The 17160-nt window shown below is 49.9% G+C and overlaps 1 protein-coding gene across 2 annotated transcripts in view; it reads left to right on the forward strand.

Moving 5' to 3' along the window:
• Positions 1-17160, forward strand: part of LOC134945934 (phosphatidylserine decarboxylase proenzyme, mitochondrial-like) — a 110456-nt gene that overhangs the window by 85599 nt on the left and 7697 nt on the right. For both annotated transcript variants that reach the window (XM_063935499.1, XM_063935500.1), the window contains one exon: positions 9828-9988. In XM_063935499.1, coding sequence (XP_063791569.1) covers positions 9828-9988 — 161 coding nt within the window. The remainder of the gene's footprint in view (positions 1-9827; positions 9989-17160) is intronic.

Consider the following 17160-nt stretch of genomic DNA (forward strand, 5'->3'; position numbering starts at 1 on the left):
ATTGTGAGGAGATAAGTGCTCGCTTAGAGGACCTCTTGAACTTAGGCGAGCGTTGGTCAGACTTTTTAGTAGTCAAGGACTGGTTCAACTTCTTTAATTGAGCAGATAAATTGTCCGCCCACGGTGGGTTAGCTGCAGGGACCACATACGGTTGTACCGGCATTGGGGGTCCCATAGGGGGAGTTAGTTTATGAACTAGCGTATGCGGAAGCATGGAAAAAGCGGCCCACGGTGGGTCAGTATGTGCCTCCATTGCCACAGTCCCACTGGGGGGCAAGGAGCCCCAGAACCAGAGCCCACGGCTGCTATATTCTCCTCATATGGCCCCGTGGCGTCAGCAACTCCGGCAGTGTGTTCAGCCCCAGAACCGTTACCCTCAGAAGCAGACATGATATAACTTGCAGTATCAGGTAACACAGTACAATTGGCAGCAGCACAATACCTCTAAACCCAAACTCCTGCGCAGTGTAGTCAGCACCAGCAGAGATAAAGGAGAGATATGGTGACTAAATCACAGAGAAAAATACGTAATACAGTATATCTTTGTGAAAATCCTATATTAGATAACACCTGACGCACCAAGCCCCTTCAGGTTATAGAATATAGGGATAGCAAGATGAGTGAAAGACACGAGATGGACACCACTCAGCTATCTAATGCACACACAGAGTCACAGTTTGTACAATGCAGAGGTTATTACTAACAATAATACTGCACTGGACTAGCTTACACAGCTATATAACAATAGATATAACAGTACACAGTAATAACTGGATGTATATCACAGGGTAATTGTACAAGGAAACCCTGACTAAATGCACTCTTTCTTAACTAACACTGACTAAAAAGGCAGGTAGAATACTTAAGTGTCATGTAAAGTCACAGCGCTGACAACCAGGCGGCTTTACATAGGAGGATTTGCCCAAGCATTCCCAGGAACAGTGAGCTGAGGGATAATGGCGCCCAGACACTGACAGGGAGTGAGGGAGAGACAGATATGCAGCTCCAGGGCGGGGACACTTGCGGGAAATGGTGCCCTGGGGCTGGGGGAGGGGCTTCAGGTCTAAGCCTTATCTCCTCTGCTGGCAAAACCACCGGGTACTGTGGGTGATATAAGAATTGGTTTAGAGAGAGAACCTGACCTGCGCCCATGCCCTGGTGATCTAGTGGGATCGCCTGTACTGCCACAGTGGCCAGCGCACGCGGCCCGCCTCCCACTGACCGCGCCGGATCGCGATAAAGACCGGGTCCCGCAAGCGGGACCCACTTACTACCTCCCGAAGCGCAGCCACGCGATCCTGGAGGGCCCCAGCCGTGTGTGTCTAACGTGAAGTAAACCGGAGCCTCCGCTGTAGGTACCCGGCAACCAGGGCTCGGGAGTGTACAGCGCCGCTGGGGGAGAGCTGGAGCTGCAGCAGTGAATGTCACAAGACTTTACCACCACTGCTGCCCTTGAAGTCTTCACTTTTTACCTCGTAAAAAGCTTTTCTTTGGGCTGCTTGGAGCAGCCCCTCTGTTATGTGCCTGCTTACTGCAGCACCAACTACAAAACTGAGCTCCTGTGCTGGGAGGCGGGGTTATAGAGGAGGCGGCGCTGTGCATTCTGGGAACAGTCAAAGCTTTGAGCCTGTTGGTGCCTCGGATCAAGATCCTATTCTACACCCCATTGCCCAGACTTGTGGAGCCCAGTGTACCCCGCAGCAGAAAACGGGATTTTAATACCTACCGGTAAATCCTTTTCTCCTAGTCCGTAGAGGATGCTGGGGTCCACTTCAGTACCATGGGGTATAGACGGTTCTGCAGGAGCTATGGGCACTTTAAGACTTTTCAAGGGTGTGAACTGGCTCCTCCCTCTATGCCCCTGTGCCCAGGGAGACGGACATTTCGAGGAAAGGATTTACTTATAATTTAACGGTGAGATTCATACCAGCTCACACCTCAACCATGCCACACAACATGGCATTCAACATAACACATGCCAACGGGCATGAAACCATTGCAGCAACATGCTGAAAATAATCGTAACACAACAGCTGTGTAACTATAAAACTAATAACTGCAGGTAAAGTACGCACTGGGTCGGGTGCCCAGCATCCTCTACGGACTAGGAGAAAAGGATTTACCGATAGGCATTAAAATCCTGTTTTCTCATACGTCCTAGAGGATGCTGGGGTCCACTTCAGTACCATGGGGTTATACCAAAGCTCCAGTACGGGCGGGAGAGTGCGGATGACCCTGCAGCACCGATTGACCAAACTTGAGGTCCTCATCGGCCAAGGTGTCAAACTTGTAAAATTTAGTAAACGTGTTTGACCCTGACCAAGTAGCTGCTCGGCAAAGCTGTAGTGCTGAGACCCCCCGGGCAACCGCCCAGGATGAGCCCACCTTTCTAGTAGAATGGGCATTTACTGACTTCGGTATCGGCAATCCTGCCGTGGAATGAGCGTGCTGAATCGTACCTCTGATCCAGCGTGCAATGGTCTGCTTAGAAGCAGGACACCCAATCTTGTTGGGAGCATACACGACAAACAGAGCCTCCGTTTTCCGTATCCGAGCTGTTCTAGCGACATAAATATTCAAAGCTCTGACCACATCAAGAGACTTTGACGCAGTGATGGTGTCAGTAGCCACTGGCACCACAATAGGTTGGTTTATTTGGAAAGACGAAACCACCTTCGGAAGAAATTGCTGACGAGTTCTTAACTCTGCCTTATCTTCATGGAAGATCAGGTAAGGGCTCTGGTGAGACAAGGCCCCCAACTCGGCACCCGCCTTGCGGATGCCAAGGCCAAAAGCATCACCACTTTCCAAGTGAGAAACTTCAATTCTATCTCCTGTAGAGGGTCAAACCAATTCGACTGAAGGAACTGCAACACCACATTAAGGTCCCATGGTGCCACCGGGGGCACAAATGGAGGTTGGATGTGCACCACCCCTTTCACGAATGTCTGAACTTCTGGAAGGGAGGCCAATTGTTTTTGAAAGAAAACCAATAAGGCCGAAATCTGTACCTTGATTGAACCCAATCTCAGGCCCGCATCCACACCTGCCTGTAGAAAATGGAGAAAATATCCCAATTGAAACTCTTCCGTAGGAGCCTTCTTGGATTCACACCAAGACACATTTTCTCCAAATACGGTGGTAATGTTTAGACGTTACTCCTTTCCTGGCCTGAATAAGAGTGGGAATGACTTCTTTAGGAATACCCTTTCGGGCTAGGATCCGGCGCTCAACAGCCATGCCGTCAAACGCAGCTGCGGTAAGTCTTGATACACGCACAGCCCCTGCTGCAGCAGGTCCTCGTGAAGAGGAAGAGGCCGAGGATCTTCTATGAGCAACTCCTAAAGATCTGGATACCAAGTCCTCCTTGGCCAGTCTGGGACAATGAGGTTCGTTCGAACCCTTGTTCTTCTTATCAGCTTGAGAACTTTCGGTATTAGTGGAAGTGGAGGGAAGACATACACCGACCGAAACACCCACTGGGTCACTAGTGCATCCACTGCTATTGCTTGAGGGTCTCTCGACCTGGAACTATATCTCTGAAGCTTCTTGTTGAAACGACATGCCATCATGTCTACTTGAGGTATTCCCCAAAGACTTGTCACCTCTGCGAAGACTTCTTGGTGGAGGCCCCACTCTCCTGGATGGAGATCGTGTCTGCTGAGGAAGCCTGCTTCCCAGTTGTCCACTTCCGGAATAAAAATTGCCGACAGAGCTCCTGCATGTCTTTCTGCCCAGAGGAGGATCTTTGTCACATCTGCCATTGCCGCTCTGCTTTTCGTTCCGCCCTGAAGGTTTATGTACGCAACTGCTGTTACATTGTCCGACTGGATCAGCACGGGTTGATCTTGAAGAAGATGCCCCGCTTGTAGAAAGACGTTGTAAATGGCTCTCAATTCCAGAACGTTTATGTGAAGACATGTTTCCTGACTTGACCATTTTCCTTGGAAACTTTTTCCCTGTGTGACCGCTCCCCAGCCTCGGAGACGTGCATCCGTGGTTACCAGGACCCAGTCCTGAATCCCGAACCTGCATCCCTCTAATAGGTGAGAACTGTGTAGCCACCACAGGAGCGAAATCCTGGCTCTGGAGGACAGGACTATCTTCTGGTGCATGTGTAGGTGGGAACCGGACCACTTGTCCAACAGGTCCCACTGGAATACTGTATGGCCTCGTAGGCCGCTACCATCTTCTTCCCCAACAACCGAATGCATTGATGGATCGACACTCTTGTTGGTTTCAAAATTTGTTTGACCATTCTCTGGATTTCCAGAGCCTTTTCCACTGGTAGAAATACCCTCTGTACTTCTGTGTCCAGTATCATCCCCAGAAAGGACAATCTTGTCGTCGGTTCCAACTGCGACTTTGGAAAATTTATGATCCAACCGTGTTGTTGGAGTACTGACAGGGAGAGTGCAATGTTCTGCACCAACAGTTCCCTGGATCTCGCTTTTATCAGGAGATCGTCCAGGTAAGGAATTATATTGACTCCTTGTTGTCGAAGGAGGACCATCATCTCTGACACCACCTTGGTGAATACTCTCGCTGCCGTGGAGAGTACGAACGGCAATGTCTGGAACTGGTAATGGCAATCCTGTATTGCGAATCTCAGATAAGCTGGGTGAGGAGGATAAATGGGAACATGTAAGTAAGCATCTTTTAGGTCTACTGACACCATGATGTCCCCTTCCTCCAGACTGGAAATCACTGCTCTCAGAGATTCCATCTTGAACTTGAACCTTCTCAGGTAGAGATTCAGATTTTTCAGGTTTAAAATTGGTCTTACCGAGCCGTCCGGCTTCGGAACAACGAAGAGGCTTGAATAAAAACCTTCTCCTTGCTGTGACAAGGGCACCAGGACAATGACTTGATCCTGACATAATTTTTGAATTGCAGCCTTTACTACTTCTCTGTCTGGAAGAGAAGCTGGTAAGTTCGATTTGAAAAATCGGCATGGGGGACGTCTTGAAACTCCAGCTTGTATTCATGGGACACTATTTGCAAAACCCATGGGTCCAGGCCAGATTGAGTCCAGATCTGACTGAAAAGTTTCAGACGTGCCACCACCCGAGCGGACTCCCGCAAGGGAGCCCCAGCGTCATGCTGCAGATTTGGCAGAAACAGGGGTGGACTTCTGCTCCTGCGATCCGGGAGACGCTGCAGACTTTTTTTCCTCGTTCTCTCCCTCTACCTGGAAAGAAGGGGGAACCTTTGGCCTTATTGTATTTGTTGGGCCGAAAAGGACTGCATCTGAGAGTGATGTGTCTTTTTCGCCGATGCAGGAGCATAAGGCAAGAATGTCGACTTACCTGCGGTAGCCGCAGTGACCAACGCATCCAGCCCATCTCCAAACAAGGCCTCACCTTTATATGGGAGCGCCTCCATATTTCTTTTGGAATCTGCGTCAGCATTCCACTGGCGAATCCACAACGCCCACCGAGCCGAGACTGCCATGGTAGCGGCTTTTGAACCTAAAAGCCAATATCCTTCATAGCTTCTAGCATGTATGCAGCAGCGTCTTTGATATGACCTAACTTTAGGAGAACCTCGTCTCTATCTATCATGTCAATTTCAGATGACAAGTTATCTGACCATTTTTCGATAGCCCTACTCACCCACGCGCAAGCAATGTACCATTGGCCACATAAATAGATTTTAACGTAGTCTCCAACTTGCGGTTTGCCGGCTCCTTTTAGTGAAGCCGTCCCAGGCGCAGGGAGAATCACCCTTTTTGTTAACCGTGAGAGGGCACTGTCTAATACGGGGGGGTGACTCCCACCTTTTCCTGTCCTCTGCCGGGAAAGGATAAGGAACCTGAATTCTTTTGGGAATCTGAAATTTCTTTTCAGGGTTTGCCCAAATTCCCTCAAAGAGAGTATTTAGCTCGTGAGACGGAGGGAAAGTTACATTAATTTTCTTTTCTTTATAAAAATAAGCCTTCTCCTGAGGTACAGGAGGGGCTTCCGTAACTTCCAAAACCTCCCTTATAGCAACAATCATGTATTGAATGCTTTTTGCCAATTTAGGATCTGTTCCCCTGGAATCACTAGTGTCGACACAGGAATCAGAGTCCGTGTCGGTATCAGTTTGTACTATTTGTGCAAATGGCCTCTTATGTGACCCAGAGAGATTCCCTGTGGATGAAAAAGCAGGACTATGAAAAATCACATCTTCCACTGATTTTCTCCAGCTCTCTGCATGAGACTCAGACTTATCTAATCTCTTACTGATATGATTCACACTATCACATAATTCTTTCACCCATTCAGGCTCGTGGTGTACCGGCAGCACCACCACATTACAACTCTGTGTCCCTAAAATGGCTCCCTCAGGGGAAGAGCTCCCTGCCTCAGACATGCCTCACATGTGCACAACCACACCACAGACACTCCGGGGCTTATAGGGGACAGACCCACAGTAAAATCTGTCAGAAGGACACAGATGGGATTTGCCAGTTCACAACCCAGCGCCAGTAAAAAAATGTCTGTTAATACAATATGCCCACAGACCTACAGCACTTTTATAATGATATTTCCACACAATATATAGCACCAAATTTCACTGTGCCCCCCCGTTTTGCACCCTGATACTTGTTCAGCAGTGGAGGAGGACCAGCATTCTTCTCTGCAGCCTGGAGGGAGAGAAAATGGCGCTGAGCAGTGTGCTGGCTGACTGAGGAAGCCCCGCCCCCGTAATGGCGCATTTCCCCTCAGATTTTTTTATACTGATAATTATTCTGGCGGGGGTAGGACTGTGCCTCAGCATATTATGCCCCTTCTTTTTGCCAGTTTAGTAGGTTTCATGCTGCCCAGGCCCCCCCCCCCCCCCCTCTCCCTGCAGTGCCTGTGTGTGTGTGGGTAGCATGGTGCGCAGCGTTCCCGCCCGCTACGCGGTACCTCTTAGCCGTCACAATGACTGAAGATTCTTTTTCTTACACTCACCTGTCTGCTGACTTCTGGCTCTGTAAGGGGGGTGACGGCGGGCTGTGGGAGTAAGCACATAGCCGCAGCTAGCGTTTAGTACCCTTCAGGAGCTAATGGTGTCCTGTCAGCCCGAAGCAGAGCCATGAAACTATTCAGGAAGTTGGTTCCTACTTCTGCCCCCTAGGTCCCACGAAGCAGGGAGACTGTTGCCAGCAGATCTCCCTGAAAATAAAAACCTAACATAAGTCTTTCAGAGAAACTCAGTAGAGCTCCCCTGGAGTGCATCCAGTCTGCCTGGGCACATTTTCTAAACTGAGGTCTGGTGGAGGGGCATAGAGGGAGGAGCCAGTTCACACCCTTAAATTCTTAAAGTGCCCATGGCTCCTGCAGAACAGTCTATACCCCATGGTACTGAAGTGGACCCCAGCATCCTCTAGGACGTATGAGAAACATCACATACTGTATAGGAGACGGAGGTATGTGTGTGTCTCCAAGATGCGCAGTCAGGCGTAACAGACTGAGGTATCTCTGTGTGTCTCCTAGATGTACAGTCAGGCGTAATAGACTGAGGTATCTCTGTGTGTTCCCTAGATGTACAGTCAGGCGTAACAGACTGAGGTTTCTCTGTGTATCTCCTAGATGTACAGTCTGGCGTAATAGACTGAGGTATCTCTGTGTGTTCCCTAGATGTACAGTCAGGTGTAATAGACTGAGGTATCTCTGTGTGTTCCCTAGATGTACAGTCAGACATAGGAGACTGAGGTATCTCTGTGTGTTCCCTAGATGTACAGTCAGACATAGGAGACTGAGGTTTCTCTGTGTGTTCCCTAGATGTACAGTCAGGCGTAATAGACTGAGGTATCTCTGTGTGTTCCCTAGATATACAGTCAGACATAGTAGACTGAGGTTTCTCTGTGTGTTCCCTAGATGTACAGTCAGGTGTAATAGACTGAGGTTTCTCTGTGTGTTCCCTAGATGTACAGTCAGGCGTAATAGACTGAGGTATCTCTGTGTGTTCCCTAGATGTACAGTCAGCGTAATAGACTGAGGTATCTGTGTGTTCCCTAGATGTACAGTCAGGCGTAATAGACTGAGGTTTCTCTGTGTGTTCCCTAGATGTACAGTCAAATGTAGGAGACTGAGGTATCTCTGTGTGTTCCCTAGATGTACAGTCAGGCGTAATAGACTGAGGTATCTCTGTGTGTTCCCTAGATGTACAGTCAGGCGTAATAGACTGAGGTTTCTCTGTGTGTTCCCTAGATATACAGTCAGGCGTAATAGACTGAGGTTTCTCTGTGTGTTCCCTAGATGTACAGTCAGGCGTAATAGACTCTGTGTCTCCTAGATGTACAGTCAGGCGTAATAGACTGAGGTTTCTCTGTGTGTTCCCTAGATGTACAGTCAGACATAGGAGACTGAGGTATCACTGTGTGTTCCCTAGATGTACAGTCAGACATAGGAGACTGAGGTATCACTGTGTTCCCTAGATGTACAGTCAGGCGTCATAGACTGTGTGTCTCCTAGATGTACAGTCAGGCGTAATAGACTGAGGTTTCTCTGTGTGTTCCCTAGATGTACAGTCAGACATAGGAGACTGAGGTATCTGTGTGTTCCCTAGATGTACAGTCAGGTGTAATAGACTGAGGTTTCTCTGTGTGTTCCCTAGATGTACAGTCAGGCGTAATAGACTGAGGTATCTGTGTGTTCCCTAGATATACAGTCAGACATAGTAGACTGAGGTTTCTCTGTGTGTTCCCTAGATGTACAGTCAGGTGTAATAGACTGAGGTTTCTCTGTGTGTTCCCTAGATGTACAGTCAGGTGTAATAGACTGAGGTATCTGTGTGTTCCCTAGATGTACAGTCAGGTGTAATAGACTGAGGTTTCTCTGTGTGTTCCCTAGATGTACAGTCAGGCGTAATAGACTGAGGTATCTCTGTGTGTTCCCTAGATATACAGTCAGACATAGTAGACTGAGGTTTCTCTGTGTGTTCCCTAGATGTACAGTCAGGTGTAATAGACTGAGGTATCTGTGTGTTCCCTAGATGTACAGTCAGGTGTAATAGACTGAGGTTTCTCTGTGTGTTCCCTAGATGTACAGTCAGGCGTAATAGACTGAGGTATCTCTGTGTGTTCCCTAGATGTACAGTCAGGCGTAATAGACTGAGGTTTCTCTGTGTGTTCCCTAGATGTACAGTCAGACATAGGAGACTGAGGTATCACTGTGTGTTCCCTAGATGTACAGTCAGACATAGGAGACTGAGGTATCACTGTGTGTTCCCTAGATGTACAGTCAGACATAGGAGACTGAGGTATCACTGTGTGTTCCCTAGATGTACAGTCAGGCGTAATAGACTGTGTGTCTCCTAGATGTACAGTCAGGCGTAATAGACTGAGGTTTCTCTGTGTGTTCCCTAGATGTACAGTCAGACATAGGAGACTGAGGTATCACTGTGTGTTCCCTAGACGTTCAGTGAGACATAGTAGACTGAGGTATTTCTGTGTCATCCATTAATGTACAGTCAGAGGTAAGAGACTGAGATATCTGTGTCTCCTAGATATACAGTGAGACGTAGGAGACTGAGGTATATCTGTGTATCTCCTAGATGTACAGTCAGAGCTAGGAGACTGAGGTATCTCTGTGTGTCTCCTAGATGTACAGTCAGATGTAGGAGACTAAGGTATCTTTGTGTATTCCCTAAATGTACAATCAGGCGTCATAGACTGAGGTATCTCTGGGTGTCTCCTAGATTTACAGTCAGGTGTAGTGTAGGAGACTGAGGTATCTTAGTGTCTCCTAGATGTACAGTCAGATGTAAGCGGTTGAGCTATCTGTGTCTCTCCTAGATGTACAATCATACAGTATATAAGAGACTAAGATATTATATATCTGTGTTCCCATTAGGTTCCCTGCTGTCTGTCAGCCCTCATGTCGCCCGCTGGATGCCAGGCCTCTTCTGTCAGAATGAACGGGTTGTACTGAGTGGGCAATGGCAATTCGGTTTCTTTTCTCTTACGGCCGTTGGAGCAACGAATGTTGGGTCCATCCGCATCTACGGTGATCAGGTAAAAGCAGATTCCATGTACTTCTCCCTTTGCAGACCTTCCTGTGTGTGCCCTCCACTTCTCTACCCCAGCTTTCTTACACTTCCCCCCCCCATTAAGTGTCGTCCTCCCCCCTTCCACCACTAAGCTCTGCTCCTTCCCTTCTCTCCCCGCTTGCTTGCCACTGAGAGTTCCCCATCTAGCTCAGGCTCCTACCAATACCAACACTCGCCCCATTCACCCACTACAAATCAATCTCCCCACCATGCTCCAGGAACCCTCCTCTCCACTTTGCAGTCGGAATCCCAACACCCGTTAAAATGCAGACAGTGGAATGCAGACAGCCGGGATCCTGACTGAAAGTATAGTGGGCGGGTTAGTGCCAGGTGGGGAGTATGACCTCATCTCCCTCTCGCCCACTTCACTCATCCACTGCATGCCGCCTCCACTCCCAACTGGTTACTTCCTCCCACTCCTGCCTCAAACATTCTGCCTGTGCTGGTAATGCGCCTCACTTACTGTCAGTGTGTCCTGCGTCACCTATCCACTCACCTATAGACTGCAAGCTCTCACCCCTAACCCCTCACTTACTGTCAGTGTGCCCTGCGTCACCTATCCACTCGCCTATAGACTGCAAGCTCTCACCCCTAACCCCTCACTTACTGTCAGTGTGCCCTGCGTCACCTATCCACTCGCCTATAGACTGCAAGCTCTCACCCCTAACCCCTCACTTACTGTCAGTGTGCCCTGCGTCACCTATCCACTCGCCTATAGACTGCAAGCTCTCACCCCTAACCCCTCACTTACTGTCAGTGTGCCCTGCGTCACCTATCCACTCGCCTATAGACTGCAAGCTCTCACCCCTAACCCCTCACTTACTGTCAGTGTGCCCTGCGTCGCCTATCCACTCGCCTATAGACTGCAAGCTCTCACCCCTAACCCCTCACTTACTGTCAGTGTGTCCTGCATCACCTATCCACTCGCCTATAGACTGCAAGCTCTCACCCCTAACCCCTCACTTACTGTCAGTGTGTCCTGCGTCACCTATCCACTCACCTATAGACTGCAAGCTCTCACCCCTAACCCCTCACTTCCTGTCAGTGTGTCCTGCGTCACCTATCCACTCACCTATAGACTGCAAGCTCTCACCCCTAACCCCTCACTTACTGTCAGTGTGCCCTGCATCACCTATCCACTCGCCTATAGACTGCAAGCTCTCACCCCTAACCCCTCACTTACTGTCAGTGTGCCCTGCGTCACCTATCCACTCGCCTATAGACTGCAAGCTCACCCCTAACCCCTCACTTACTGTCAGTGTGCCCTGCGTCACCTATCCACTCGCCTATAGACTGCAAGCTCTCACCCCTAACCCCTCACTTACTGTCAGTGTGCCCTGCGTCACCTATCCACTCGCCTATAGACAGTAAGTGAGGGGTTAGGGGTGAGAGCTTGCAGTCTATAGGCGAGTGGATAGGTGACGCAGGGCACACTGACAGTAAGTGAGGGGTTAGGGGTGAGAGCTTGCAGTCATTGTGCCCTGCGTCACCTATCCACTCGCCTATAGACTGCAAGCTCTCACCCCTAACCCCTCACTTACTGTCAGTGTGTCCTGCTTCACCTATCCACTCGCCTAGAGACTGCAAGCTCTCACCCCTAACCCCTCACTTACTGTCAGTGTGCCCTGCATCACCTATCCACTCGCCTATAGACTGCAAGCTCACCCCTAACCCCTCACTTACTGTCAGTGTGCCCTGCGTCACCTATCCACTCGCCTATAGACTGCAAGCTCTCACCCCTAACCCCTCACTTACTGTCAGTGTGCCCTGCGTCACCTATCCACTCGCCTATAGACAGTAAGTGAGGGGTTAGGGGTGAGAGCTTGCAGTCTATAGGCGAGTGGATAGGTGACGCAGGGCACACTGACAGTAAGTGAGGGGTTAGGGGTGAGAGCTTGCAGTCATTGTGCCCTGCGTCACCTATCCACTCGCCTATAGACTGTAAGCTCTCACCCCTAACCCCTCACTTACTGTCAGTGTGCCCTGCGTCACCTATCCACTCGCCTATAGACTGCAAGCTCTCACCCCTAACCCCTCACTTACTGTCAGTGTGCCCTGCGTCACCTATCCACTCGCCTATAGACTGCAAGCTCTCACCCCTAACCCCTCACTTACGGTCAGTGTGCCCTGCATCACCTATCCACTCGCCTATAGACTGCAAGCTCTCACCCCTAACCCCTCACTTACTGTCAGTGTGCCCTGCATCACCTATCCACTCGCCTATAGACTGCAAGCTCTCACCCCTAACCCCTCACTTACTGTCAGTGTGCCCTGCATCACCTATCCACTCACCTATAGACTGCAAGCTCTCACCCCTAACCCCTCACTTACTGTCAGTGTGCCCTGCGTCACCTATCCACTCACCTATAGACTGCAAGCTCTCACCCCTAACCCCTCACTTACTGTCAGTGTGCCCTGCGTCACCTATCCACTCGCCTATAGACTGCAAGCTCTCACCCCTAACCCCTCACTTACTGTCAGTGTGCCCTGCATCACCTATCCACTCGCCTATAGACTGCAAGCTCTCACCCCTAACCCCTCACTTACTGTCAGTGTGCCCTGCATCACCTATCCACTCGCCTATAGACTGCAAGCTCTCACCCCTAACCCCTCACTTACTGTCAGTGTGCCCTGCGTCACCTATCCACTCACCTATAGACTGCAAGCTCTCACCCCTAACCCCTCACTTACTGTCAGTGTGCCCTGCGTCACCTATCCACTCGCCTATAGACTGCAAGCTCTCACCCCTAACCCCTCACTTACTGTCAGTGTGCCCTGCGTCACCTATCCACTCGCCTATAGACTGCAAGCTCTCACCCCTAACCCCTCACTTCCTGTCATTGTGCCCTGCTTCACCTATCCACTCGCCTATAGACTGCAAGCTCTCACCCCTAACCCCTCACTTACTGTCAGTGTGTCCTGCTTCACCTATCCACTCGCCTATAGACTGCAAGCTCTCACCCCTAACCCCTCACTTACTGTCAGTGTGCCCTGCATCACCTATCCACTCGCCTATAGACTGCAAGCTCTCACCCCTAACCCCTCACTTACTGTCAGTGTGTCCTGCGTCACCTATCCACTCGCCTATAGACTGCAAGCTCTCACCCCTAACCCCTCACTTACTGTCAGTGTGCCCTGCGTCACCTATCCACTCGCCTATAGACTGCAAGCTCTCACCCCTAACCCCTCACTTACTGTCAGTGTGCCCTGCGTCACCTATCCACTCGCCTATAGACAGTAAGTGAGGGGTTAGGGGTGAGAGCTTGCAGTCTATAGGCGAGTGGATAGGTGACGCAGGGCACACTGACAGTAAGTGAGGGGTTAGGGGTGAGAGCTTGCAGTCATTGTGCCCTGCGTCACCTATCCACTCGCCTATAGACTGCAAGCTCTCACCCCTAACCCCTCACTTACTGTCAGTGTGCCCTGCGTCACCTATCCACTCGCCTATAGACAGTAAGTGAGGGGTTAGGGGTGAGAGCTTGCAGTCTATAGGCGAGTGGATAGGTGACGCAGGGCACACTGACAGTAAGTGAGGGGTTAGGGGTGAGAGCTTGCAGTCATTGTGCCCTGCGTCACCTATCCACTCGCCTATAGACTGCAAGCTCTCACCCCTAACCCCTCACTTACTGTCAGTGTGTCCTGCGTCACCTATCCACTCGCCTATAGACTGCAAGCTCTCACCCCTAACCCCTCACTTACTGTCAGTGTGTCCTGCGTCACCTATCCACTCGCCTATAGACTGCAAGCTCTCACCCCTAACTCACCGCTCTATGCTCCTCGCTCACTGTCTCTCCCCTGTGTAACCAGTCTGTCTGACCCTCCCCTATAGACTGCAAGCTCTCACCCCTAACCCCTCGCTCACTGTCTCTCCCCTGTGTAACCCGTCTGTCTGCCCCTCCCCTGTAGAGTGTAATGTCTCATCCTAACCCACCGCTCTATGCTCCTCGCTCACTGTCTCTCCTCTGTGTGTCACCCCTGTCTGTCTGTCCCTCCTCTATAGAGTGTAAGCTCTCATCCTAACCCACCTCTATGCTCCTCACTCACTGGGGGAAATTTACTAAGCTCCCGATTTTGACCGAGATGCCGTTTTTTCATCAAAGTGTCATCTCGGTAATTTACTAAACACTAATCACGGCAGAGATGAGGGCATTCGTAATTTTTTGCAAGTCCAAGTAAAAAATTACGAATGAATACACCATCGGTCAAAACGCGGCTGTTTAAGTATGAATCTCGGTCATTTACTAAGAAGTGCAAAGCAAAAAAAAAACAAACACTGCCGTGAAAAATTACAACTCGTAAAAAAGTGCTAAAAAAAAAAAGACCTTTTTTTTTTTATTCGTGATTGGATAGGCATGCACGGATCCATGAGATCCGTGCATGTATATCAGTGGGAAGGGGTGGGAAAGTGCTTATTTTTTCAAAAAAAATTGCGTGGGGTCCCCCCTCCTAAGCATAACCAGCCTCGGGCTCTTTGAGCCGATCCTGGTTGCAGAAATATGGCAAAAAAAATGACAGGGGTTCCCCCATATTTAAGCAACCAGCATCGGGCTCTGCGCCTGGTCCTGGTCCCAAAAATACGGGGGACAAAAAGAGTAGGGGTCCCCCGTATTTTTAAAACCAGCACCGGGCTCCACTAGCTGGACAGATAATGCCACAGCCGGGGGTCACTTTTATATAGTGCCCTGCGGCCGTGGCATCAAAAATCCAACTAGTCACTCCTGGCCGGGGTACCCTGGGGGAGTGGGGACCCCTTCAATCAAGGGGTCCCCCCCCCCCCCCCCTAAAGTGACGTCACCGCTGGGAACTTTCTGCTCAGCGGTGACGTCACTTTAGGTCAACCGCAGGGCAGAAAGTTCCCATCATTGGTTACAATGTAGCGCATAGGCGCTACATTGTAACACTGCCGTGTGCTGCCTGTCAGTGAGGACAGGAGCACACAGCCGATCAGGAGAGTGCTACAACGTGGCGCTCCCTGATTGGCTGAAGAAACCCACTTAGACAGAAGTCAAAGTGGGTTTCTGGCATTCGTGGAAAGGTGACCCATGTGCAAACATGGGTCCCCTTTCAGTTCGTGGTCGGGACACCGTTTTGTTATTTTTTTCAAGTACGTGGATTACCCCTGGATTTCCCGAGGACCCTGGACCCCTGGATCTCGTGAGTATAATTTCTTCAACAGGTACCCCTTGGATTCTACTGGAGAAGAGGACCGACCTGCGTGGGAACTTAAGGTAAGTATGTATGTATGTGTGTATGTATGTAATAAAATTATACTTTCACGGTGTGTGTGTCTTGTCTTTTTTTGGGTATTTTTTTAGTAGTAGTACTACAGGTACCAGCGGGCCCGTTTTTCCGTCGCATGCTGGTACTTGTGGTTCTCCAAGTACCAGCATGCGGGGGAGGCTTGCTGGGCCTTGTAGTACTGCTACTAAAAACAATATCTTTTCTTTTACAACAAAGGCTATCAGCCTCCCCATCCGCAGCCCATTGGATGGGGGGGGGACAGCCTCGGGCTTCACCCCTGGCCCTTGGGTGGCTGGGGGGGGGGACCCCTTGATTGAAGGGGTCCCCACTCCCCCAGGGTACCCCGGCCAGGGGTGACTAGATGGATTTTTGATGCCACGGCCGCAGGGCACTATATAAAAGTGACCCCCGGCTGTGGCATTATCTGTCCAGCTAGTGGAGCCCGGTGCTGGTTTTAAAAATACGGGGGACCCCTACTCTTTGTCCCCCGTATTTTTGGAACCAGGACCAGGCGCAGAGCCCGATGCTGGTTGCTTAAATATGGGGGAACCCCTGTCATTTTTTTCCCATATTTCTGCAACCAGGATCGGCTCAAAGAGCCCGAGGCTGGTTATGCTTAGGAGGGGGGACCCCACGCAATTTTTTTTAAAAATTTTACAGTGTTTAATTAAAAAAAAAAAAAAAATAGAACCCCAGCACGGATCACACAGATCCGGCCGAGATTAATTGTAAAAAAGTCGGCAGTGTTTTGCTAATCACTGCCGTAAAAAACACAAAAAAAACACGAATGACCGACATCGGAAGAAAAGAAAAACCCGAATACGACAGCTTAGTAAATCCATCGTAACAAATTCAAAAAGTTGCAGTTTTACACTTTCGATGTCATTCGTGATTGAACTTTGACCTGAAACGGGAAAATACGAATCTTAGTAAATTTACCCCACTGTCTCTCCTCTGCGTCACCCCTATCTGTATCCCCTCCCCTAAAGAGTGTAAGCTCTCATCCTATCCCACCGCTCTATGCTCCTCACTCACTGTCTCTTCTCTGTGTCACCCCTGTCTGTCTGTCCCTCCCCTATAGAGTGTAATCTCTCATTCCTAACCCATTGCTCTATGCTCCTCACTCACTGTCTCTCCTCTCTGTGTCACCCCTGTCTGTCTGCCCCTCCCCTATAGAGTGTAAGCTCTCATCCTAACCCACCTCTATGCTCCTCACTCACTGTCTCTCCTCTGTGTGTCACCCCTGTCTGTCTATCCCTCCCCTATAGAGTGTAATCTCTCATCCTAACCCACCGCTCTAAGCTCCTCACTCACTGTCTCTCCTCTGTGTCACCCCTGTCTGTCTGTCCCTCCCCTATAGAGTGTAATCTCTCATCCTAACCCACCGCTCTATGCTCCTCACTCACTGTCTCTCCTCTGTGTCACCCCTGTCTGTCTCCCCTCCCCTAAAGAGTGTAAGCTCTCATCCTATCCCACCGCTCTATGCTCCTCACTCACTGTCTCTTCTCTGTGTCACCCCTGTCTGTCTCTCCCCTATAGAGTGTAAGCTCTCATTCCTAACCCACCGCTCTATGCTCCTCACTCACTGTCTCTCCTCTCTGTGTCACCCCTGTCTGTCTGTCTGTCCCTACCCTATAGAGTGTAATCTCTCATCCTAACCCACCGCTCTATGCTCCTCACTCACTGTCTCTCCTCTGTGTCACCCCTGTCTGTCTGTCCCTCCTCTATAGAGTGTAAGCTCTCATCCTAACCCACCTCTATGCTCCTCACTCACTGGGGGAAATTTACTAAGCTCCCGATTTTGACCGAGATGCCGTTTTTTCATCAAAGTGTCATCTCGGTAATTTACTAAACACTAATCACGGCAGAGATGAGGGCATTCGTAATTTTTTGCAA

This window comes from Pseudophryne corroboree, chromosome 7 (genome assembly GCF_028390025.1).
Source record: "Pseudophryne corroboree isolate aPseCor3 chromosome 7, aPseCor3.hap2, whole genome shotgun sequence".
In the NCBI taxonomy this organism is placed as follows: domain Eukaryota; kingdom Metazoa; phylum Chordata; class Amphibia; order Anura; family Myobatrachidae; genus Pseudophryne; species Pseudophryne corroboree.